The sequence below is a fragment of the Heliangelus exortis genome, chromosome 29, assembly GCF_036169615.1.
Source record: "Heliangelus exortis chromosome 29, bHelExo1.hap1, whole genome shotgun sequence".
Lineage (NCBI taxonomy): Eukaryota > Metazoa > Chordata > Aves > Apodiformes > Trochilidae > Heliangelus > Heliangelus exortis.
Window position 1 is genome coordinate 268,600 of NC_092450.1, and position 24,567 is coordinate 293,166.

A 24,567-nucleotide genomic window follows, 5' to 3' on the forward strand; every position below is an offset into this window, starting at 1 on the left:
GGTGGAGGGAGGGGATCCTGCCCCTCTACTCCAGGCTGGTGAGGCCCCAGCTGGAGCAGGGTGTCCAGCTCTGCGCTCTGAAGCAGAGGGCAGATGTGGAGCTGGTCAAGCAGATGCAGAGAAGTGCTGTAAGGCTGCTCAGAAACTCTCCTGTGGGGTCAGGCAGGGAGAATTGTGGTTGTTCAGACTTTGTGGCTACCTTTGTCTAAGCATTGATTTTGCTGCTGACCTACCTGGGAGACCTTCTTGACCTATGTATGATTTGCATGGTTCATTGCCGGGTGGGTTTTGGTTCACTAATGCCAACCCTGTATACCCTTGGTAGGCTGGCAAATGTTTTCCCTAGAGAAAGGAGCATCAAGAAAAAGACAGCTGAAACCATTGGAACAGTCTGGCTGCCCAGAGAAGCAAAAGATACTGAGAGAGGAGAGGGAAGTGTGTGAGACATCCTTCAGGAAGAGGCAACTCTGGTTTCTTGGCTGAAGTTTGCAGTGCACGGAAGAGCTGTGTCTCTTCCTGAAAAGGAAGCTGCAAACAATCCCACTTGCCTGCCTGAAGCAGTAGTCACCTGCCAGCATGGGACCCCTTCAGCACTTTGGGAGCAACTTCTGTCTGCATTGTGCACTGAATATCCTTTGCCTTCCTATCCCTGGAGATGAAAGGATCCTGCAGGTAGAGAAAGCATGTCAGAAATGAGGAAATGAAATGGCAGCGTTGATGGAAATTAAAATACTCCCTGTGGCATTAGGGAGGATCTTTTGGTTGGTGTGGAGGTGAGTGTGCTGGAAAATCACGGCCCGCGTGCAGTGACTGTGGGCCTGGGGCAGTGCAGGGGCAGTATAAAAGCGGGCCCCGCTCCTCACTCTCTCATCCACTCCTCTCACCTCCATCTCCCTGGGAACAAGGTGAGTCTCCAGCTCTTTCTCCTCTGCGCTGAGGAGAAGGAGAAAGCCGTGGAACACTCCTTGTCTTTCTTCCCATGGGTGTGCTGGCAGGCTGCTCCTCACCCAGCCCTCCTCATGCTCTGCTCCCCCTGCCCTCTCTCCCAGGTGCACCTCCAGCCCTAGGACATGTCCTGCTACACCCCGTGCCTGCCCTGCGGCCAGTCCTGCGGCCCGACCCCGCTGGCCAACAGCTGCAATGAGCCCTGTGTCAGGCAGTGCCAGGACTCCACCGTCGTCATCCAGCCCTCCCCCGTGGTGGTGACCCTGCCCGGACCCATCCTCAGCTCCTTCCCGCAGAACACCGCCGTGGGCTCCTCCACCTCCGCTGCCGTTGGCAGCATCCTCAGCTCTCAGGGAGTGCCCATCAACTCCGGGGGCTTTGGCCTCGGGGCCTTTGGCAGCGGCTACTGCGGCAGCAGGTGCCTGCCCTGCTAAAGCTGCTGCAGGTGGCCCTGGGGAAGGCCCCCCGGGACCCACAAGATGCTTCTGGACTGGGGACACAGCACAGGGTCGTTGCGTTCAGAGGGGATGAGCAACCCCAGCCCCCCTTGCAAAAGGACAGGGCCAGCCTGGGCTCTGCCAAAGCACGGCCCATGCCTGCCTTTGCCCCCTTCCATCCACTCTCTCCTTTCCCTCCCGTGCCCTTCTTCTCTGGGGCTCCCCTGGGCTCTCAGCAACACAAAGCCAGACCAGGGAGGACCTGCTGGCCCTGCTCCCTCTGTGGGGCGGGCAGGCAGGCAGGCAGGCAGGCGGGCAGGCAGGCAGATGGACACCTGCCGGGATCTCTGCCACCGCTGTGTTGCACAGACTCCTTTCTGCCCCTGGTGATCCCTGCACTGGGGCCTCCACTCAGACTGACCTTGTTTCCTTCTTTTCACTCAATAAAGTTCTGTTGCATCCCAGCCCATGTCTCTTTCTGATCCTTCCTCCAGCAGATGCTCACCAGTGTGAGAGATGCTGCTCAGGGCTGGTTCATTTTTAGAGGAGTTGGGGATGGTTGTGCAGTGGCTGTCAAGAAAGTTGGCACTGAGTGCCCTGAGTCCTGGATGAGGTTACCATCTGGTTTCTCATCTTCTCTGCCTGTGGGGGTATGCCAAGATAGAATGACCCAATGCCCTTCAGTGACTATCATATCTTTTCTTGTAAACACTTTTCTTTTTCCTTCAAAAGGCCCACGTTGTGAAGCATTTAGTCATGAGGAAGGTGGAGTAATGTGTTATAGTGAAAGCAGAGGCAGGAGGAGAACCTGTCCTAGCCACAGCCTTGAGATGGGGCTTGCCAGGGAAGGAAAAGTATGAGAATACTCAGGGAATATACTGCCACAGCATCTTTGGGGAAACATTGTCCCAACACTTGGGTGCACAGGTCTCGTGGTCTTCCAGGTGGTGCAGTAATGATTTTTGGAATCTTAAGGACAGGAACCCCAGAGGTCATCAGGCCCAGCCTCTTGCTTCATGTTCAGTCAGTCATGAGTTTCTGAGAAGGTTACTGCACAACCTCTGAAGGAAGTCTCTTCCACTGCTTTACTCTCTTCTTCCTGAAAACCACTTTCCTCCTAGTGAGTCCAAATCTCTGATGTTTCAATGTGAGCCCATTGTCTGGACCTCCAGTTATGCACTGCCATGGTGTTTATCTTGGAACTCTCTTCTAGGGGACCTCACCATAGCTGCTCCAAAGCTGCTCTTAGGTCTCCCACCAAAGTTTACTCTTTTGCTCAGCAAGTCTTGTGCCTCTACTAGATAAGCCTCTACTAGATAACTTAGTTCTAACCCCTCTGCATGGGCACATGGGCAGAGAAGAGAAACTTTCCACTAGATAAAGTTACTCAAGGCCCCATCCAACCTGGCCATGAACTCTTCCAGGGAGGGAGCAGACATAGCTTCCCTGGGCAACCTGTTTCAGCATCTCAGCACCCTCACAGGACAGAATTTTTTCCTAATGTCCAGCCTAAATCTCCCCTCAAGTTTGAAACCATTTCCCCTTGTCCTCTCACTACACATCCATGTAAAAAGCCCTACCCCAGCTTTCTCAGATGGTGGTAGGTTGCTACAGGGGCACCTCAGAGCCTCCTCTTCTCCAGGCTGAACAACCCCAAATGTCCTCAGCCTCTCTTCATAAGGGAGGCACTCAGCCCTCTGAGCATTTTAGTGGTTCTCCTCTGGACATGTTCAGGGAGCTCTATGTCCTTCTTACGATAGGGACTCCAGAACTGGACTCAGTACTCCACGTGTGGCCTCACAAGAGCAGAGTAGAGAGGGAAAATCACCTCCCTTGACTGTCTGTCTGTGCACCTTCTGATGCATCTCAGGACACCACTGGCTTTCTGACAGCTCACGTTAAGCTTCTGGTCCACCACACACACACCCCCAACCCCCCTTCAAGTCCTTCTCCTCAGGGCTGTCCACAATCCTTTCTCCTCTCAACCTGTATTCGTGCATGATATTGACTTGACTCAGGTGCAGAACCTTCCTTTTGGATTTGCTGAACTTTATGGAGTTTGCACAAGCCCATTTGTCAAGCCAGTCAAGGTCCATCTGGATGGCATCCCTTCCCTCTAGTCTTCTGACTTCACCACACCGTTGGATGTCATCAGCAAACTTGCTGAGGATGCACGTGATTCCACTGTCCGTGTCACCAACCAGGATGGCAAACAGCACTGGTCAGGGCACTGACACTTGAGGAACACCACTCGTCTCGGGCACACTCGTCGCTGTGCCCAGGAGCAGTGCTGGGGCTCACACCTCTTGTGATGGGGTTAGCACAGAACCACCTTTTCCTGGCTATGATTTGGGGATTCTGCTTTTGAGAGGCAAAAGGATTTGTGGGGACACAGGGCTGGTTGCTACCAAGCCAGCTGCTGTTTGGGGCTCTGGGTGGACAAATGTCTTCATGACCAGCTGTTTCCTGCAGTACTTCAGCTGCAGGCTGTACATCTCCTTCCTTGGCTGTACATCTCTCTTCAGGCTTAGCTGATGGTCTCCAGACGGCTTTGCCTCGGAGACACCCAGACCACGTTCTCTGCCTCTCTTCCTAACCGGAGTCTCTCCCTGCTTCTCACTCTCCAAAATTGTCGATGAAACCCTCAAACACAGACAGGGAGGACATGGGAAGGAGCAAGATGAGGACAACATTCACTGCCTGTGTTGTGTGTTCAGCAGCACTCAGCAGCTCACCAGATGTTCTCTCAAGCTATGGCTGATGGAGAGAGAACTGGAATAAGAAGAACATGAAACAAGCTTGAGTCAACATCAGGACAGAAAAAGGAGGGGAAGGGCAAAAAGAGAAAAAACGAAGTTTATCACAGGCAATCACCCACCACCTTGCAGACTGGGTCACAGCTGGCACAACCACAGGAGCAGAACTACGTTAGCAGCACTGGCCAGATTCGTTCAGTTGACCACTGCACAACCATCCCAAAAAAACCCATAGCAGAACCACCCCTGAGAAACATGTCTCTATCTGGGTCATTTGGGAGACCATTTCTTGGGTAAAGATGAGAAAGAGACATGGGCTGGGATGCAACAGAACTTTATTGAGTGAAAAGAAGGAAACAAGGTCAGTCTGAGTGGAGGCCCCAGTGCAGGGATCACCAGGGGCAGAAAGGAGTCTGTGCAACACAGCGGTGGCAGAGATCCCGGCAGGTGTCCATCTGCCTGCCTGCCCGCCCGCCTGCCTGCCTGCCTGCCTGCCCGCCCCACAGAGGGAGCAGGGCCAGCAGGTCCTCCCTGGTCTGGCTTTGTGTTGCTGAGAGCCCAGGGGAGCCCCAGAGAAGAAGGGCACGGGAGGGAAAGGAGAGAGTGGATGGAAGGGGGCAAAGGCAGGCATGGGCCGTGCTTTGGCAGAGCCCAGGCTGGCCCCGTCCTTTTGCAAGGGGGGCTGGGGTTGCTCATCCCCTCTGAACGCAACGACCCTGTGCTGTGTCCCCAGTCCAGAAGCATCTTGTGGGTCCCGGGGGGCCTTCCCCAGGGCCACCTGCAGCAGCTTTAGCAGGGCAGGCACCTGCTGCCGCAGTAGCCGCTGCCAAAGGCCCCGAGGCCAAAGCCCCCGGAGTTGATGGGCACTCCCTGAGAGCTGAGGATGCTGCCAACGGCAGCGGAGGTGGAGGAGCCCACGGCGGTGTTCTGCGGGAAGGAGCTGAGGATGGGTCCGGGCAGGGTCACCACCACGGGGGAGGGCTGGATGACGACGGTGGAGTCCTGGCACTGCCTGACACAGGGCTCATTGCAGCTGTTGGCCAGCGGGGTCGGGCCGCAGGACTGGCCGCAGGGCAGGCACGGGGTGTAGCAGGACATGTCCTAGGGCTGGAGGTGCACCTGGGAGAGAGGGCAGGGGGAGCAGAGCATGAGGAGGGCTGGGTGAGGAGCAGCCTGCCAGCACACCCATGGGAAGAAAGACAAGGAGTGTTCCACGGCTTTCTCCTTCTCCTCAGCGCAGAGGAGAAAGAGCTGGAGACTCACCTTGTTCCCAGGGAGATGGAGGTGAGAGGAGTGGATGAGAGAGTGAGGAGCGGGGCCCGCTTTTATACTGCCCCTGCACTGCCCCAGGCCCACAGTCACTGCACGCGGGCAGTGATTTTCCAGCACACTCACCTCCACACCAACCAAAAGATCCTCCCTAATGCCACAGGGAGTATTTTAATTTCCATCAACGCTGCCATTTCATTTCCTCATTTCTGACATGCTTGCTCTGCCCTGGAGAATACCTTCATCTGCAGGGATAAGAAGCCAAGGGATTTTCCAGGCAGGATGGTTTCTTCTGTCTTTCTCTTGATGCCCTTTGCTCTGGGGACAAGGTTTTACCTCCTGTCTGAGAATGCAGGGATGGGAATTTGTTTTTGTTCAGTGCATGGGGTCTTGGTAGCAGGTGGGGGGTCACAAGGGATGCTCCTCTGAGAAGGTACTGGAAGCTCCCTGGTTCCCAATGAAGTCCCTTCCTCTGGCCAAGGCTGAGCTGGGGAAGCTGGATGCACCTGTGCGAGAAACCAATACAAGAAATGGAAAAGAAGACTGGCCTCTAGGACAGAGGGTCGGGAGAGGAGAGTACAGTGCTCAAGCAGAGACAAGAGGAGAGCAGCTGCCACCACGATTTCCAGCTTGGCCTTCTGTTAGTACTTCACAGGTTGTTGCCAGTTCAGATTCTGCTCTGCCCTTTGCTTTCTGTGGGAACTCTCCAACGCCAGGCTCAGGGCAGTGAAGCTGAGACAAAAAGTGTGATTCTGAGAAACAAAGAGCTATTGAATCATAAAAGGAAACTGAGGCAACCTCCTCCCCCCCGCAGCGCCTCCCCCCCCCTTGCGTCCAGGTGCAAGGTGGATGTACTCTAATGGTTCTTGGCCTTGATCTTTACTATCAGGATTTGCAGTCAAGTGATTGTGATCCTGACACTCCTTGGAGAGCCTGCACCAGAGAAGATTTACATGCAGCAGAGGAGGATGAGACATGGGAACAGTTAAAGAGATTGGACTGACGTGAGCGCAGGAGACAGGATTCCATGAATGGGAGGGATGTGGTTGTTGTTGCTGCGAGGCTGCTCTGACTCTGCTTCCTTTAAAAGTCCTGGCAGTCAGGGCTGGCACTGTGAGGAGTGGGAGAAAGCCCAGGGGCAACGTGTCTGTGCTCCCAGGCTGCTGCTGTGTATTCTGAAAGAGTTGAAGGAAGGAGGCAGAGCATGCCCAGCAGTGGGTGGGCATCAAACAAAAGGACTTCCTGACGACAGTGAGCCCATCCAAGGCAGCTGATGTTCTCCAGGGCTGGGCTGGCAGAAAGGGAGTCCTAGACTGTCTGAAGGATTGAGCCCACACGAGTCTCACAGCATTCAAGAAGGTGGCAAATGGCAAGTCCTGAACCCAGAAAGGAGGAAGCCATGTCAGAACAATGGGCTGGGGACTGAACCACTCCACAGTCTTAGAGGCCTCAAACAGTGCAGTGCCCCGTGCCTGATGGTGCTCAGGGAGCAGAGGTGCTCAGGAGGACACTGGATACAAGCACCACTCTCAGACTACATCAAAGAGGCAAGGAGCTTCCCTGCCCTGCAGGCACGGAGGCAGCTGGAACCATGACCCAGGAGAGCAAGAGAATGCCTTCAGTGGGCAAGCTGCTGGGATAGGCTCTCCCTACCCATGGCGAGTCACACTCTAATTTTGCATTGTCTGTGTGTCATCCTTTTGGCGTGAGGCCAAGCCAGGAATGTCTGCAGGGCACTGTCCCACACAGGACTGAGCTCCTCTGCAGCCAGGGCAGCTTCATCCCTGTTCTGCCTAATCGAGGTCTGAGCACTGGGCTGTAGCAAAGTAAACAGCTCCGGGACAGCCCAGTGGTTGTCCAGCTGGATTGCGTTCAGTCTTTTGTCTTCAAAGCACATGGAGCTGTGAGAAGAGTGGGAGGAATAAGGCACTGTTCCAAACCACTCTCACCTCTCCTGTACTGAGGAGGGCCCTGCCTCATAAGCGTTTGTTGAGGAATCAGGGGCTTGGAGAAAACACTGTTCTTTTCCTGCAGGCCTCCTGATTTCACAGGCTGTGGAGTCCTGAGAGTGCAGCTAAAGGGGACAGCTTCTCCAAAGACTGCAGCGGATGTGTCCAATGAAGGAGAACCTTCTCTTGGGTGAAGGCATTTGAAAACATTTTGCACAGCCCACCTGCCTATAGGTGCAGTCACCAGTGAGTGCTGGGAGAGAAAGAGATGCAGCACATTCTCTTTCACAAGAAGCTTTTGGACAGCCAGGAGAGGAACTGCATTTCTGGGAGACACGTGCAGCTTTCTTCCTAGGAAGTTCAAAACAACATCACCAGATTTCCCCAGACCAATATTCCTTCCCGGCACAGAGCACTCTCTCACCTCAGGACATATCTTGTTAGAGTGATGTGACTTGCTCAGGAAAAAACTTGGGCCTTGACCCAAAACTTCAAAAGAGGCTCCATGACATGAAGACCATGTCAGAAATGAGGAAATGAAATGTCAGTGCTGATGGAAACCAAAACACAACGTGTGCCATTAGGTAGGATAAACTAATACAATACTTAAAGCAAGCCCGTGCTGACAGTCACTGTACAACCATCCCTAAAATACCCTCCAAGAACCAGCTATGAGGAATATGTCTCCCTTTGGGTGTCTTGGGAGAGCATCTGAAGGGGGGGAAGAATGACACAGAGACATGGGCTGGAACGCAGAAGAACTTGAATGAGTCAAAAGAGGGAAAGAAGCTTGATCCAAGTGGAGATCCTGGGACAAAGATCACCAGGGCCAAAAAGGAGCCTGTGTGGAATGGCTGAGGGAGGTAGAAGTTAAGTGGCAAAGGGATGGGCAGTGTGCAGGAGGTCTCTTGAATGGTCTGTGGAAGGAAACAGAAGACTGCAAGAACATTGTTGAAGCATCTAGAAGACCACAAGACCTGTGCACTCCAGGCAATGGGACAATGTTTCCCCAAAGATGCTGTGGCAGTACGTTCCCTTAATGTTCTCATGCTCTTCTACCTGGTCTTTTCCTCACCCAGCAAGCCTACATCTCAAAACTGTGGTTAGGACAAGTTCCCCTGGGCTTTTCTGGGTATCTCCTGCCTCAGCTTTCACTACAACACATTCCTCCTTCTTCCTCATGACTAATAGCTACATAGCTTTGACCTAATAAAGAAAAAAAAAAAATGTTTACAACAACAGATATGACAGTCACTGGAACATATTGGGTCATTCTGTCTTTGTAAACCCAGCAGGAAGATAAAATTGGAAACCAGAAGGTACACCTCATCCAGGACTCAGCACACTCAATGCAAATTTGTGTTGACAGCCAAGACACAGCCATCCCCAACTCTTCCAAACAAGAATCACCCTTGAGCAACATTTCTCTCCCTGGCCACATTGGGAGAGCATCTGCTGGGGGAAAGGATGACAAAGAGACATGGGCTGGGATGCAACAGCATGGGCCGTGCTTTGGCAGAGCCCAGGCTGGCCCCGTCCTTTTGCAAGGGGGGCTGGGGTTGCTCATCCCCTCTGAACGCAACGACCCCGTGCTGTGTCCCCAGTCCAGAAGCATCTTGTGGGTCCCGGGGGGCCTTCCCCAGGGCCACCTGCAGCAGCTTTAGCAGGGCAGGCACCTGCTGCCGCAGTAGCCGCTGCCAAAGGCCCCGAGGCCAAAGCCCCCGGAGTTGATGGGCACTCCCTGAGAGCTGAGGATGCTGCCAACGGCAGCGGAGGTGGAGGAGCACTCCCTCAGGACAAAAAGTCTGCAGGATGTTCAGCGTGTTTGTGGAAGTAGCCAGGCCACCATGTCTCTTCCTTGTTGGTGTCAAAAACATGTGTCCAAAGTGCATGGCTGTGTGAGAAGAATGGGAGGAAAAAGATGTTGGCAGAAGCCAATTCCTCAGGGAGAGGTGAAGAAACCAGCTCCGTGAGGATAGACTTGTGGTTTCTCTTCTGCCTATACTGATGTGTTGCTGCATGGAAAAATCCTTGGGTATTTCATCCTCGTACATGAAAAGAGCCTCAGTGGCCATATAGTCATGTAGAAAATGAGAAGCCACCATTGTAACCCCCCACCTGCTACCAAAACCCTGTATACTGAACAAAAGCAATTTCCCAGCCCTGCATTGTCAGACAGAAGGTGAACCTTGTCACCAGAGCAGAAGAGCATCAAGAGCAAGAAGACAGCTGAAGCCATCCGACCCAGTATACCCCTTGGCTTCTCATCCCTGCAGATGAAGGGATCCTGCAGGGCAGAGCAAGCATGTCAGAAATGAGGAAATGGAATGACAGCGTTGATAGAAAACAAAACACCACCTGTGTCATTAGTTAGGATCTTTTGGTGTGGAGGTGAGTATGCTGGAAAATCACTGCCCGCGTGCAGTGACTGTGGGCCTGGGGCAGTGCAGGAGCAGTATAAAAGCGGGCCCTGCTCCTCACTCTCTCATCCACTCTCCTTGCCTGTACCTCGTGGGAAACAAGGTGAGTTTCAAGCCGCTTATACTCTCTGTCTTGTTCTTCCTCAAGTTTTCCAGTTTATTCCTTCTCCCTTCCCTTTCTCTGCCTCATGGGGCTGCTTTGTTCAAGGGGGAGGGAAAAGAGCAGACACTGTGGGGTGGAGAGAGACTTGGGCTTCACTGAAGTTAGCTGGACAAGGGCCTCTGTGGGCTTGGTGGTTCTTGATAGGCACTTTTTCTGCTGCAGGATAGGAGGAGTCTGTGTGCAGCCCTATAAGAACTCAGGCTCTTCTCCAAAGTTCATTCAACTTTCATGCATAGCAGACAGGCAAGAAGGTCCTCACCCAGCCCTCCTCATGCTCTGCTCCCCCTGCCCTCTCTCCCAGGTGCACCTCCAGCCCTAGGACATGTCCTGCTACACCCCGTGCCTGCCCTGCGGCCAGTCCTGCGGCCCGACCCCGCTGGCCAACAGCTGCAATGAGCCCTGTGTCAGGCAGTGCCAGGACTCCACCGTCGTCATCCAGCCCTCCCCCGTGGTGGTGACCCTGCCCGGACCCATCCTCAGCTCCTTCCCGCAGAACACCGCCGTGGGCTCCTCCACCTCCGCTGCCGTTGGCAGCATCCTCAGCTCTCAGGGAGTGCCCATCAACTCCGGGGGCTTTGGCCTCGGGGCCTTTGGCAGCGGCTACTGCGGCAGCAGGTGCCTGCCCTGCTAAAGCTGCTGCAGGTGGCCCTGGGGAAGGCCCCCCGGGACCCACAAGATGCTTCTGGACTGGGGACACAGCACAGGGTCGTTGCGTTCAGAGGGGATGAGCAACCCCAGCCCCCCTTGCAAAAGGACGGGGCCAGCCTGGGCTCTGCCAAAGCACGGCCCATGCCTGCCTTTGCCCCCTTCCATCCACTCTCTCCTTTCCCTCCCGTGCCCTTCTTCTCTGGGGCTCCCCTGGGCTCTCAGCAACACAAAGCCAGACCAGGGAGGACCTGCAGGCAGGCAGGCGGGCGGGCAGGCAGGCAGATGGACACCTGCCGGGATCTCTGCCACCGCTGTGTTGCACAGACTCCTTTCTGCCCCTGGTGATCCCTGCACTGGGGCCTCCACTCAGACTGACCTTGTTTCCTTCTTTTCACTCAATAAAGTTCTGTTGCATCCCAGCCCATGTCTCTTTCTGATCCTTCCTCCAGCAGATGCTCACCAGTGTGAGAGATGCTGCTCAGGGCTGGTTCATTTTTAGAGGAGTTGGGGATGGTTGTGCAGTGGCTGTCAAGAAAGTTGGCACTGAGTGCCCTGAGTCCTGGATGAGGTTACCATCTGGTTTCTCATCTTCTCTGCCTGTGGGGGTATGCCAAGATAGAATGACCCAATGCCCTTCAGTGACTATCATATCTTTTCTTGTAAACACTTTTCTTTTTCCTTCAAAAGGCCCACGTTGTGAAGCATTTAGTCATGAGGAAGGTGGAGTAATGTGTTATAGTGAAAGCAGAGGCAGGAGGAGAACCTGTCCTAGCCACAGCCTTGAGATGGGGCTTGCCAGGGAAGGAAAAGTATGAGAATACTCAGGGAATATACTGCCACAGCATCTTTGGGGAAACATTGTCCCAACACTTGGGTGCACAGGTCTCGTGGTCTTCCAGGTGGTGCAGTAATGATTTTTGGAATCTTAAGGACAGGAACCCCAGAGGTCATCAGGCCCAGCCTCTTGCTTCATGTTCAGTCAGTCATGAGTTTCTGAGAAGGTTACTGCACAACCTCTGAAGGAAGTCTCTTCCACTGCTTTACTCTCTTCTTCCTGAAAACCACTTTCCTCCTAGTGAGTCCAAATCTCTGATGTTTCAATGTGAGCCCATTGTCTGGACCTCCAGTTATGCACTGCCATGGTGTTTATCTTGGAACTCTCTTCTAGGGGACCTCACCATAGCTGCTCCAAAGCTGCTCTTAGGTCTCCCACCAAAGTTTACTCTTTTGCTCAGCAAGTCTTGTGCCTCTACTAGATAAGCCTCTACTAGATAACTTAGTTCTAACCCCTCTGCATGGGCACATGGGCAGAGAAGAGAAACTTTCCACTAGATAAAGTTACTCAAGGCCCCATCCAACCTGGCCATGAACTCTTCCAGGGAGGGAGCAGACATAGCTTCCCTGGGCAACCTGTTTCAGCATCTCAGCACCCTCACAGGACAGAATTTTTTCCTAATGTCCAGCCTAAATCTCCCCTCAAGTTTGAAACCATTTCCCCTTGTCCTCTCACTACACATCCATGTAAAAAGCCCTACCCCAGCTTTCTCAGATGGTGGTAGGTTGCTACAGGGGCACCTCAGAGCCTCCTCTTCTCCAGGCTGAACAACCCCAAATGTCCTCAGCCTCTCTTCATAAGGGAGGCACTCAGCCCTCTGAGCATTTTAGTGGTTCTCCTCTGGACATGTTCAGGGAGCTCTATGTCCTTCTTACGATAGGGACTCCAGAACTGGACTCAGTACTCCACGTGTGGCCTCACAAGAGCAGAGTAGAGAGGGAAAATCACCTCCCTTGACTGTCTGTCTGTGCACCTTCTGATGCATCTCAGGACACCACTGGCTTTCTGACAGCTCACGTTAAGCTTCTGGTCCACCACACACACACCCCCAACCCCCCTTCAAGTCCTTCTCCTCAGGGCTGTCCACAATCCTTTCTCCTCTCAACCTGTATTCGTGCATGATATTGACTTGACTCAGGTGCAGAACCTTCCTTTTGGATTTGCTGAACTTTATGGAGTTTGCACAAGCCCATTTGTCAAGCCAGTCAAGGTCCATCTGGATGGCATCCCTTCCCTCTAGTCTTCTGACTTCACCACACCGTTGGATGTCATCAGCAAACTTGCTGAGGATGCACGTGATTCCACTGTCCGTGTCACCAACCAGGATGGCAAACAGCACTGGTCAGGGCACTGACACTTGAGGAACACCACTCGTCTCGGGCACACTCGTCGCTGTGCCCAGGAGCAGTGCTGGGGCTCACACCTCTTGTGATGGGGTTAGCACAGAACCACCTTTTCCTGGCTATGATTTGGGGATTCTGCTTTTGAGAGGCAAAAGGATTTGTGGGGACACAGGGCTGGTTGCTACCAAGCCAGCTGCTGTTTGGGGCTCTGGGTGGACAAATGTCTTCATGACCAGCTGTTTCCTGCAGTACTTCAGCTGCAGGCTGTACATCTCCTTCCTTGGCTGTACATCTCTCTTCAGGCTTAGCTGATGGTCTCCAGACGGCTTTGCCTCGGAGACACCCAGACCACGTTCTCTGCCTCTCTTCCTAACCGGAGTCTCTCCCTGCTTCTCACTCTCCAAAATTGTCGATGAAACCCTCAAACACAGACAGGGAGGACATGGGAAGGAGCAAGATGAGGACAACATTCACTGCCTGTGTTGTGTGTTCAGCAGCACTCAGCAGCTCACCAGATGTTCTCTCAAGCTATGGCTGATGGAGAGAGAACTGGAATAAGAAGAACATGAAACAAGCTTGAGTCAACATCAGGACAGAAAAAGGAGGGGAAGGGCAAAAAGAGAAAAAACGAAGTTTATCACAGGCAATCACCCACCACCTTGCAGACTGGGTCACAGCTGGCACAACCACAGGAGCAGAACTACGTTAGCAGCACTGGCCAGATTCGTTCAGTTGACCACTGCACAACCATCCCAAAAAAACCCATAGCAGAACCACCCCTGAGAAACATGTCTCTATCTGGGTCATTTGGGAGACCATTTCTTGGGTAAAGATGAGAAAGAGACATGGGCTGGGATGCAACAGAACTTTATTGAGTGAAAAGAAGGAAACAAGGTCAGTCTGAGTGGAGGCCCCAGTGCAGGGATCACCAGGGGCAGAAAGGAGTCTGTGCAACACAGCGGTGGCAGAGATCCCGGCAGGTGTCCATCTGCCTGCCTGCCCGCCCGCCTGCCTGCCTGCCTGCCTGCCCGCCCCACAGAGGGAGCAGGGCCAGCAGGTCCTCCCTGGTCTGGCTTTGTGTTGCTGAGAGCCCAGGGGAGCCCCAGAGAAGAAGGGCACGGGAGGGAAAGGAGAGAGTGGATGGAAGGGGGCAAAGGCAGGCATGGGCCGTGCTTTGGCAGAGCCCAGGCTGGCCCCGTCCTTTTGCAAGGGGGGCTGGGGTTGCTCATCCCCTCTGAACGCAACGACCCTGTGCTGTGTCCCCAGTCCAGAAGCATCTTGTGGGTCCCGGGGGGCCTTCCCCAGGGCCACCTGCAGCAGCTTTAGCAGGGCAGGCACCTGCTGCCGCAGTAGCCGCTGCCAAAGGCCCCGAGGCCAAAGCCCCCGGAGTTGATGGGCACTCCCTGAGAGCTGAGGATGCTGCCAACGGCAGCGGAGGTGGAGGAGCCCACGGCGGTGTTCTGCGGGAAGGAGCTGAGGATGGGTCCGGGCAGGGTCACCACCACGGGGGAGGGCTGGATGACGACGGTGGAGTCCTGGCACTGCCTGACACAGGGCTCATTGCAGCTGTTGGCCAGCGGGGTCGGGCCGCAGGACTGGCCGCAGGGCAGGCACGGGGTGTAGCAGGACATGTCCTAGGGCTGGAGGTGCACCTGGGAGAGAGGGCAGGGGGAGCAGAGCATGAGGAGGGCTGGGTGAGGAGCAGCCTGCCAGCACACCCATGGGAAGAAAGACAAGGAGTGTTCCACGGCTTTCTCCTTCTCCTCAGCGCAGAGGAGAAAGAGCTGGAGACTCACCTTGTTCCCAGGGAGATGGAGGTGAGAGGAGTGGATGAGAGAGTGAGGAGCGGGGCCCGCTTTTATACTGCCCCTGCACTGCCCCAGGCCCACAGTCACTGCACGCGGGCAGTGATTTTCCAGCACACTCACCTCCACACCAACCAAAAGATCCTCCCTAATGCCACAGGGAGTATTTTAATTTCCATCAACGCTGCCATTTCATTTCCTCATTTCTGACATGCTTTCTCTACCTGCAGGATCCTTTCATCTCCAGGGATAGGAAGGCAAAGGATATTCAGTGCACAATGCAGACAGAAGTTGCTCCCAAAGTGCTGAAGGGGTCCCATGCTGGCAGGTGACTACTGCTTCAGGCAGGCAAGTGGGATTGTTTGCAGCTTCCTTTTCAGGAAGAGACACAGCTCTTCCGTGCACTGCAAACTTCAGCCAAGAAACCAGAGTTGCCTCTTCCTGAAGGATGTCTCACACACTTCCCTCTCCTCTCTCAGTATCTTTTGCTTCTCTGGGCAGCCAGACTGTTCCAATGGTTTCAGCTGTCTTTTTCTTGATGCTCCTTTCTCTAGGGAAAACATTTGCCAGCCTACCAAGGGTATACAGGGTTGGCATTAGTGAACCAAAACCCACCCGGCAATGAACCATGCAAATCATACATAGGTCAAGAAGGTCTCCCAGGTAGGTCAGCAGCAAAATCAATGCTTAGACAAAGGTAGCCACAAAGTCTGAACAACCACAATTCTCCCTGCCTGACCCCACAGGAGAGTTTCTGAGCAGCCTTACAGCACTTCTCTGCATCTGCTTGACCAGCTCCACATCTGCCCTCTGCTTCAGAGCGCAGAGCTGGACACCCTGCTCCAGCTGGGGCCTCACCAGCCTGGAGTAGAGGGGCAGGATCCCCTCCCTCCACCTCCTGACCACTCTGCTCTAAAAGTGTCCCAGCACAAGTCTGGCTTTCTGCTCTGTGAGCACAGGTTGCCAGCTCATGTTCAGCTTTTCATCCACCAGTATCCTTGAGCCCTTCTCCAGAGGGCTGCTCTCAATCCCTCATTCCCATCTGGAACTGAGACCAGGGACTGTCCTGACCCAGGGGCAGTGTTTTTCATTGGCCCTTCTTGAACCTCATGAGTTTTACATGGGCCTGCTTCTAGACCTGGTAGAGCTGAGGCCAGAGCTGGCAGATACAGTGTCCAGCTTATGGTTCTGTGGTATGAGATAGGCACAGCCATACAGGTGGGGATCAGCAAAGGGCCACAGAGGTGATGAAGTGGTCCTGAGGCAGGAGAGGCAGGCATTGGTGGGAGGTTATGAGCACATCCTTTCAATAGGATGGATTTCCCCAGACCCATGCACCTGCCTTCCAAGGCTCCTGCCTTACTATGAGCAGGTTGTCTGACTCTGCTGATAGGTTCCTAAGTGAGAAATCCTTGGGCCACTCACTGAAAAACTTCAAAGAAGCCTCTGAGGCAAAATGGCCATGTCAGAAATGGGGAACAGAAATGACAGCATAGATGAATAACAAAACACCACCTGTGGCATTAGGGAGGATCTTTTGGTTGGTGTGGAGGTGAGTGTGCTGGAAAATCACTGCCCGCGTGCAGTGACTGTGGGCCTGGGGCAGTGCAGGGGCAGTATAAAAGCGGGCCCCGCTCCTCACTCTCTCATCCACTCCTCTCACCTCCATCTCCCTGGGAACAAGGTGAGTCTCCAGCTCTTTCTCCTCTGCGCTGAGGAGAAGGAGAAAGCCGTGGAACACTCCTTGTCTTTCTTCCCATGGGTGTGCTGGCAGGCTGCTCCTCACCCAGCCCTCCTCATGCTCTGCTCCCCCTGCCCTCTCTCCCAGGTGCACCTCCAGCCCTAGGACATGTCCTGCTACACCCCGTGCCTGCCCTGCGGCCAGTCCTGCGGCCCGACCCCGCTGGCCAACAGCTGCAATGAGCCCTGTGTCAGGCAGTGCCAGGACTCCACCGTCGTCATCCAGCCCTCCCCCGTGGTGGTGACCCTGCCCGGACCCATCCTCAGCTCCTTCCCGCAGAACACCGCCGTGGGCTCCTCCACCTCCGCTGCCGTTGGCAGCATCCTCAGCTCTCAGGGAGTGCCCATCAACTCCGGGGGCTTTGGCCTCGGGGCCTTTGGCAGCGGCTACTGCGGCAGCAGGTGCCTGCCCTGCTAAAGCTGCTGCAGGTGGCCCTGGGGAAGGCCCCCCGGGACCCACAAGATGCTTCTGGACTGGGGACACAGCACAGGGTCGTTGCGTTCAGAGGGGATGAGCAACCCCAGCCCCCCTTGCAAAAGGACGGGGCCAGCCTGGGCTCTGCCAAAGCACGGCCCATGCCTGCCTTTGCCCCCTTCCATCCACTCTCTCCTTTCCCTCCCGTGCCCTTCTTCTCTGGGGCTCCCCTGGGCTCTCAGCAACACAAAGCCAGACCAGGGAGGACCTGCAGGCAGGCAGGCGGGCGGGCAGGCAGGCAGATGGACACCTGCCGGGATCTCTGCCACCGCTGTGTTGCACAGACTCCTTTCTGCCCCTGGTGATCCCTGCACTGGGGCCTCCACTCAGACTGACCTTGTTTCCTTCTTTTCACTCAATAAAGTTCTGTTGCATCCCAGCCCATGTCTCTTTCTGATCCTTCCTCCAGCAGATGCTCACCAGTGTGAGAGATGCTGCTCAGGGCTGGTTCATTTTTAGAGGAGTTGGGGATGGTTGTGCAGTGGCTGTCAAGAAAGTTGGCACTGAGTGCCCTGAGTCCTGGATGAGGTTACCATCTGGTTTCTCATCTTCTCTGCCTGTGGGGGTATGCCAAGATAGAATGACCCAATGCCCTTCAGTGACTATCATATCTTTTCTTGTAAACACTTTTCTTTTTCCTTCAAAAGGCCCACGTTGTGAAGCATTTAGTCATGAGGAAGGTGGAGTAATGTGTTATAGTGAAAGCAGAGGCAGGAGGAGAACCTGTCCTAGCCACAGCCTTGAGATGGGGCTTGCCAGGGAAGGAAAAGTATGAGAATACTCAGGGAATATACTGCCACAGCATCTTTGGGGAAACATTGTCCCAACACTTGGGTGCACAGGTCTCGTGGTCTTCCAGGTGGTGCAGTAATGATTTTTGGAATCTTAAGGACAGGAACCCCAGAGGTCATCAGGCCCAGCCTCTTGCTTCATGTTCAGTCAGTCATGAGTTTCTGAGAAGGTTACTGCACAACCTCTGAAGGAAGTCTCTTCCACTGCTTTACTCTCTTCTTCCTGAAAACCACTTTCCTCCTAGTGAGTCCAAATCTCTGATGTTTCAATGTGAGCCCATTGTCTGGACCTCCAGTTATGCACTGCCATGGTGTTTATCTTGGAACTCTCTTCTAGGGGACCTCACCATAGCTGCTCCAAAGCTGCTCTTAGGTCTCCCACCAAAGTTTACTCTTTTGCTCAGCAAGTCTTGTGCCTCTACTAGATAAGCCTCTACTAGATAACTTAGTTCTAACCCCTCTGCATGGGCACATGGGCAGAGAAGAGAAACTTTCCACTAGATAAAGTTACTCAAGGCCCCATCCAACCTGGCCATGAACTCTTCCAGGGAGGGAGCAGACATAGCTTCCCTGGGCAACCTGTTTCAGCATCTCAGCACCCTCACAGGACAGAATTTTTTCCTAATGTCCAGCCTAAATCTCCCCTCAAGTTTGAAACCATTTCCCCTTGTCCTCTCACTACACATCCATGTAAAAAGCCCTACCCCAGCTTTCTCAGATGGTGGTAGGTTGCTACAGGGGCACCTCAGAGCCTCCTCTTCTCCAGGCTGAACAACCCCAAATGTCCTCAGCCTCTCTTCATAAGGGAGGCACTCAGCCCTCTGAGCATTTTAGTGGTTCTCCTCTGGACATGTTCAGGGAGCTCTATGTCCTTCTTACGATAGGGACTCCAGAACTGGACTCAGTACTCCACGTGTGGCCTCACAAGAGCAGAGTAGAGAGGGAAAATCACCTCCCTTGACTGTCTGTCTGTGCACCTTCTGATGCATCTCAGGACACCACTGGCTTTCTGACAGCTCACGTTAAGCTTCTGGTCCACCACACACACACCCCCAACCCCCCTTCAAGTCCTTCTCCTCAGGGCTGTCCACAATCCTTTCTCCTCTCAACCTGTATTCGTGCATGATATTGACTTGACTCAGGTGCAGAACCTTCCTTTTGGATTTGCTGAACTTTATGGAGTTTGCACAAGCCCATTTGTCAAGCCAGTCAAGGTCCATCTGGATGGCATCCCTTCCCTCTAGTCTTCTGACTTCACCACACCGTTGGATGTCATCAGCAAACTTGCTGAGGATGCACGTGATTCCACTGTCCGTGTCACCAACCAGGATGGCAAACAGCACTGGTCAGGGCACTGACACTTGAGGAACACCACTCGTCTCGGGCACACTCGTCGCTGTGCCCAGGAGCAGTGCTGGGGCTCACACCTCTTGTGATGGGGTTAGCACAGAACCACCTTTTCCTGGCTATGATTTGGGGATTCTGCTTTTGAGAGGCAAAAGGATTTGTGGGGACACAGGGCTGGTTGCTACCAAGCCAGCTGCTGTTTGGGGCTCTGGGTGGACAAATGTCTTCATGACCAGCTGTTTCCTGCAGTACTTCAGCTGCAGGCTGTACATCTCCTTCCTTGGCTGTACATCTCTCTTCAGGCTTAGCTGATGGTCTCCAGACGGCTTTGCCTCGGAGACACCCAGACCACGTTCTCTGCCTCTCTTCCTAACCGGAGTCTCTCCCTGCTTCTCACTCTCCAAAATTGTCGATGAAACCCTCAAACACAGACAGGGAGGACATGGGAAGGAGCAAGATGAGGACAACATTCACTGCCTGTGTTGTGTGTTCAGCAGCACTCAGCAGCTCACCAGATGTTCTCTCAAGCTATGGCTGATGGAGAGAGAACTGGAATAAGAAGAACATGAAACAAGCTTGAGTCAACATCAGGACAGAAAAAGGAGGGGAAGGGCAAAAAGAGAAAAAACGAAGTTTATCACAGGCAATCACCCACCACCTTGCAGACTGGGTCACAGCTGGCACAACCACAGGAGCAGAACTACGTTAGCAGCACTGGCCAGATTCGTTCAGTTGACCACTGCACAACCATCCCAAAAAAACCCATAGCAGAACCACCCCTGAGAAACATGTCTCTATCTGGGTCATTTGGGAGACCATTTCTTGGGTAAAGATGAGAAAGAGACATGGGCTGGGATGCAACAGAACTTTATTGAGTGAAAAGAAGGAAACAAGGTCAGTCTGAGTGGAGGCCCCAGTGCAGGGATCACCAGGGGCAGAAAGGAGTCTGTGCAACACAGCGGTGGCAGAGATCCCGGCAGGTGTCCATCTGCCTGCCTGCCCGCCCGCCTGCCTGCCTGCCTGCCTGCCCGCCCCACAGAGGGAGCAGGGCCAGCAGGTCCTCCCTGGTCTGGCTTTGTGTTGCTGAGAGCCCAGGGGAGCCCCAGAGAAGAAGGGCACGGGAGGGAAAGGAGAGAGTGGATGGAAGGGGGCAAAGGCAGGCATGGGCCGTGCTTTGGCAGAGCCCAGGCTGGCCCCGTCCTTTTGCAAGGGGGGCTGGGGTTGCTCATCCCCTCTGAACGCAACGACCCTGTGCTGTGTCCCCAGTCCAGAAGCATCTTGTGGGTCCCGGGGGGCCTTCCCCAGGGCCACCTGCAGCAGCTTTAGCAGGGCAGGCACCTGCTGCCGCAGTAGCCGCTGCCAAAGGCCCCGAGGCCAAAGCCCCCGGAGTTGATGGGCACTCCCTGAGAGCTGAGGATGCTGCCAACGGCAGCGGAGGTGGAGGAGCCCACGGCGGTGTTCTGCGGGAAGGAGCTGAGGATGGGTCCGGGCAGGGTCACCACCACGGGGGAGGGCTGGATGACGACGGTGGAGTCCTGGCACTGCCTGACACAGGGCTCATTGCAGCTGTTGGCCAGCGGGGTCGGGCCGCAGGACTGGCCGCAGGGCAGGCACGGGGTGTAGCAGGACATGTCCTAGGGCTGGAGGTGCACCTGGGAGAGAGGGCAGGGGGAGCAGAGCATGAGGAGGGCTGGGTGAGGAGCAGCCTGCCAGCACACCCATGGGAAGAAAGACAAGGAGTGTTCCACGGCTTTCTCCTTCTCCTCAGCGCAGAGGAGAAAGAGCTGGAGACTCACCTTGTTCCCAGGGAGATGGAGGTGAGAGGAGTGGATGAGAGAGTGAGGAGCGGGGCCCGCTTTTATACTGCCCCTGCACTGCCCCAGGCCCACAGTCACTGCACGCGGGCAGTGATTTTCCAGCACACTCACCTCCACACCAACCAAAAGATCCTCCCTAATGCCACAGGGAGTATTTTAATTTCCATCAACGCTGCCATTTCATTTCCTCATTTCTGACATGCTTTCTCTACCTGCAGGATCCTTTCATCTCCAGGGATAGGAAGGCAAAGGATATTCAGTGCACAATGCAGACAGAAGTTGCTCCCAAAGTGCTGAAGGGGTCCCATGCTGGCAGGTGACTACTGCTTCAGGCAGGCAAGTGGGATTGTTTGCAGCTTCCTTTTCAGGAAGAGACACAGCTCTTCCGTGCACTGCAAACTTCAGCCAAGAAACCAGAGTTGCCTCTTCCTGAAGGATGTCTCACACACTTCCCTCTCCTCTCTCAGTATCTTTTGCTTCTCTGGGCAGCCAGACTGTTCCAATGGTTTCAGCTGTCTTTTTCTTGATGCTCCTTTCTCTAGGGAAAACATTTGCCAGCCTACCAAGGGTATACAGGGTTGGCATTAGTGAACCAAAACCCACCCGGCAATGAACCATGCAAATCATACATAGGTCAAGAAGGTCTCCCAGGTAGGTCAGCAGCAAAATCAATGCTTAGACAAAGGTAGCCACAAAGTCTGAACAACCACAATTCTCCCTGCCTGACCCCACAGGAGAGTTTCTGAGCAGCCTTACAGCACTTCTCTGCATCTGCTTGACCAGCTCCACATCTGCCCTCTGCTTCAGAGCGCAGAGCTGGACACCCTGCTCCAGCTGGGGCCTCACCAGCCTGGAGTAGAGGGGCAGGATCCCCTCCCTCCACCTCCTGACCACTCTGCTCTAAAAGTGTCCCAGCACAAGTCTGGCTTTCTGCTCTGTGAGCACAGGTTGCCAGCTCATGTTCAGCTTTTCATCCACCAGTATCCTTGAGCCCTTCTCCAGAGGGCTGCTCTCAATCCCTCATTCCCATCTGGAACTGAGACCAGGGACTGTCCTGACCCAGGGGCAGTGTTTTTCATTGGCCCTTCTTGAACCTCATGAGTTTTACATGGGCCTGCTTCTAGACCTGGTAGAGCTGAGGCCAGAGCTGGCAGATACAGTGTCCAGCTTATGGTTCTGTGGTATGAGATAGGCACAGCCATACAGGTGGGGATCAGCAAAGGGCCACAGAGGTGATGAAGTGGTCCTGAGGCAGGAGAGGCAGGCATTGGTGGGAGGTTATGAGCACATCCTTTCAATAGGATGGATTTCCCCAGACCCATGCACCTGCCTTCCAAGGCTCCTGCCTTACTATGAGCAGGTTGTCTGACTCTGCTGATAGGTTCCTAAGTGAGAAATCCTTGGGCCACTCACTGAAAAACTTCAAAGAAGCCTCTGAGGCAAAATGGCCATGTCAGAAATGGGGAACAGAAATGACAGCATAGATGAATAACAAAACACCACCTGTGGCATTAGGGAGGATCTTTTGGTTGGTGTGGAGGTGAGTGTGCTGGAAAATCACTGCCCGCGTGCAGTGACTGTGGGCCTGGGGCAGTGCAGGGGCAGTATAAAAGCGGGCCCCGCTCCTCACTCTCTCATCCACTCCTCTCACCTCCATCTCCCTGGGAACAAGGTGAGTCTCCAGCTCTTTCTCCTCTGCGCTGAGGAGAAGGAGAAAGCCGTGGAACACTCCTTGTCTTTCTTCCCATGGGTGTGCTGGCAGGCTGCTCCTCACCCAGCCCTCCTCATGCTCTGCTCCCCCTGCCCTCTCTCCCAGGTGCACCTCCAGCCCTAGGACATGTCCTGCTACACCCCGTGCCTGCCCTGCGGCCAGTCCTGCGGCCCGACCCCGCTGGCCAACAGCTGCAATGAGCCCTGTGTCAGGCAGTGCCAGGACTCCACCGTCGTCATCCAGCCCTCCCCCGTGGTGGTGACCCTGCCCGGACCCATCCTCAGCTCCTTCCCGCAGAACACCGCCGTGGGCTCCTCCACCTCCGCTGCCGTTGGCAGCATCCTCAGCTCTCAGGGAGTGCCCATCAACTCCGGGGGCTTTGGCCTCGGGGCCTTTGGCAGCGGCTACTGCGGCAGCAGGTGCCTGCCCTGCTAAAGCTGCTGCAGGTGGCCCTGGGGAAGGCCCCCCGGGACCCACAAGATGCTTCTGGACTGGGGACACAGCACAGGGTCGTTGCGTTCAGAGGGGATGAGCAACCCCAGCCCCCCTTGCAAAAGGACGGGGCCAGCCTGGGCTCTGCCAAAGCACGGCCCATGCCTGCCTTTGCCCCCTTCCATCCACTCTCTCCTTTCCCTCCCGTGCCCTTCTTCTCTGGGGCTCCCCTGGGCTCTCAGCAACACAAAGCCAGACCAGGGAGGACCTGCTGGCCCTGCTCCCTCTGTGGGGCGGGCAGGCAGGCAGGCAGGCAGGCGGGCGGGCAGGCAGGCAGATGGACACCTGCCGGGATCTCTGCCACCGCTGTGTTGCACAGACTCCTTTCTGCCCCTGGTGATCCCTGCACTGGGGCCTCCACTCAGACTGACCTTGTTTCCTTCTTTTCACTCAATAAAGTTCTGTTGCATCCCAGCCCATGTCTCTTTCTCATCCTTACCCCAGCAGATGATTTTCCAAGTTGACCAAGGAGAGATCTGTTGCTAAGGATTTTTTCTGGGAGTGATTTTTTGGGGCGTAGTTTTGCAGTGATTTGTGACCATCCTTCTTTTGGCCAGGGTATAATTTATTTTTCTTTTTCTCATTCAACCTTCATCTAAGTCTCTTCTAAGTAGCTGCATTTGCTGTACTTAATAGCAATTTTCTCAGTCACTCTATGCTTCTAGGATGGATACCACTCTATATTTATAGTTACTGCTAGAGAATGGTCCACAGAACCAGGGGCACTGCTCACTTTTGAGGAACATCTTATGCTCCAGAAAGGGAATAAAGTGGTCACACTTGCTACCCTTCTTCAGGGAGGAGCAGAGCACACAGGTGACCAAACATGACTAAATGTAGTATTCCATCCCAAACATGTCGTATTTTTCATAACTTTGAGGGCTGCCCTGCAGCCTCGGTGGTGACATGAGCATTACTGGAGGAAAAGGGGTAGTAACGTGGTATCATTTTTTTGTGTATCTCTATATACTAAATATTTTTTCTTTTTTCATCACTAGTTCCATTAAAGCTGTGTAGTTTAGTTTCCAACCTACTGGCCTCTCTCCTTTATTTTTTCTCCTTTCTCTGCCTGGGAGGGGGATTAATAGAGACAGAGGGGATAGAAAGTAAACAGTGGCTTCAATGGGGCTTGGGAGCATCACCAGCAGTGACTCCTTCAGCAGGGACTCCAGATTCTCCTGCTGTAAGAGATGCTTATCAGGCTCTAACACTGCAGGACAGTGGCAGGAGACTTTCCAGTGCCTGAAGGGAGCAAGGGTGAGGATGAGTCTCAATTGAAAATCTTCCTCCAGGCTTGCAAATTCACAAGCACAAGAGAACAAGAGAACACCCCATGCCAGTCCTGGGAGAAAAAACAGTTTGTTTGGGGCAGTGATGAGACCCCTTGATTGTCCAGGATTCCCAAAGAGATTACATAGTGACCCTCTGTGTCAGAAGTGAGCAGCATATAGGAGCCACAGAAGGCTTTTCTGTGGATGTCTTCAGCTGATGAGTCAGTCTTAAATTCACTTGAGCTAGCTGCACGTGTGTCTCTCAGAGAGGGACTTTCCACCTCAGAGCCCCACTGGAGCCACTGAAAGCTCATGGCAGAGATGCAGCCTTGGAAACTACATTTCTCTAGAAG

At 54.2% G+C, this 24,567-nt stretch overlaps 7 protein-coding genes across 7 annotated transcripts; 4 read left to right on the forward strand and 3 right to left on the reverse strand.

Moving 5' to 3' along the window:
• The first annotated feature begins 843 nt into the window (after nt 1-843).
• On the forward strand, nt 844-1,474 carry LOC139788493 (feather keratin 1-like). Its single transcript, XM_071728473.1, has 2 exons — nt 844-905; nt 1,050-1,474. The coding sequence occupies exon 2, from the start codon at nt 1,071-1,073 to the stop codon at nt 1,377-1,379; it is 309 nt and encodes a 102-aa protein (XP_071584574.1). The 5' UTR covers nt 844-905; nt 1,050-1,070; the 3' UTR covers nt 1,380-1,474.
• Nucleotides 1,475-4,828: 3,354 nt separating this feature from the next.
• LOC139788529 (feather keratin 1-like) lies at nt 4,829-5,473 on the reverse strand. The gene is made up of 2 exons (XM_071728541.1): nt 5,402-5,473; nt 4,829-5,257 (listed from the first exon to the last, which is right to left on the reverse strand). Exon 2 carries the CDS (start codon nt 5,234-5,236, stop codon nt 4,928-4,930), a length of 309 nt encoding a protein of 102 aa, XP_071584642.1. The 5' UTR covers nt 5,237-5,257; nt 5,402-5,473; the 3' UTR covers nt 4,829-4,927.
• Nucleotides 5,474-9,809: 4,336 nt separating this feature from the next.
• Nucleotides 9,810-10,669, forward strand: LOC139788518 (feather keratin 1-like). The gene is made up of 2 exons (XM_071728523.1): nt 9,810-9,879; nt 10,241-10,669. Exon 2 carries the CDS (start codon nt 10,262-10,264, stop codon nt 10,568-10,570), a length of 309 nt encoding a protein of 102 aa, XP_071584624.1. The 5' UTR covers nt 9,810-9,879; nt 10,241-10,261; the 3' UTR covers nt 10,571-10,669.
• Nucleotides 10,670-13,988: 3,319 nt separating this feature from the next.
• Nucleotides 13,989-14,633, reverse strand: LOC139788490 (feather keratin 1-like). Its single transcript, XM_071728470.1, has 2 exons — nt 14,562-14,633; nt 13,989-14,417 (listed from the first exon to the last, which is right to left on the reverse strand). Exon 2 carries the CDS (start codon nt 14,394-14,396, stop codon nt 14,088-14,090), a length of 309 nt encoding a protein of 102 aa, XP_071584571.1. The 5' UTR covers nt 14,397-14,417; nt 14,562-14,633; the 3' UTR covers nt 13,989-14,087.
• A 1,549-nt stretch (nt 14,634-16,182) lies between these two features.
• Nucleotides 16,183-16,827, forward strand: LOC139788491 (feather keratin 1-like). Its single transcript, XM_071728471.1, has 2 exons — nt 16,183-16,254; nt 16,399-16,827. The coding sequence occupies exon 2, from the start codon at nt 16,420-16,422 to the stop codon at nt 16,726-16,728; it is 309 nt and encodes a 102-aa protein (XP_071584572.1). The 5' UTR covers nt 16,183-16,254; nt 16,399-16,419; the 3' UTR covers nt 16,729-16,827.
• Nucleotides 16,828-20,146: 3,319 nt separating this feature from the next.
• On the reverse strand, nt 20,147-20,791 carry LOC139788488 (feather keratin 1-like). The gene is made up of 2 exons (XM_071728468.1): nt 20,720-20,791; nt 20,147-20,575 (listed from the first exon to the last, which is right to left on the reverse strand). Exon 2 carries the CDS (start codon nt 20,552-20,554, stop codon nt 20,246-20,248), a length of 309 nt encoding a protein of 102 aa, XP_071584569.1. The 5' UTR covers nt 20,555-20,575; nt 20,720-20,791; the 3' UTR covers nt 20,147-20,245.
• Nucleotides 20,792-22,340: 1,549 nt separating this feature from the next.
• LOC139788489 (feather keratin 1-like) lies at nt 22,341-22,981 on the forward strand. The gene is made up of 2 exons (XM_071728469.1): nt 22,341-22,412; nt 22,557-22,981. The coding sequence occupies exon 2, from the start codon at nt 22,578-22,580 to the stop codon at nt 22,884-22,886; it is 309 nt and encodes a 102-aa protein (XP_071584570.1). The 5' UTR covers nt 22,341-22,412; nt 22,557-22,577; the 3' UTR covers nt 22,887-22,981.
• The last annotated feature ends 1,586 nt before the right edge of the window (nt 22,982-24,567 follow it).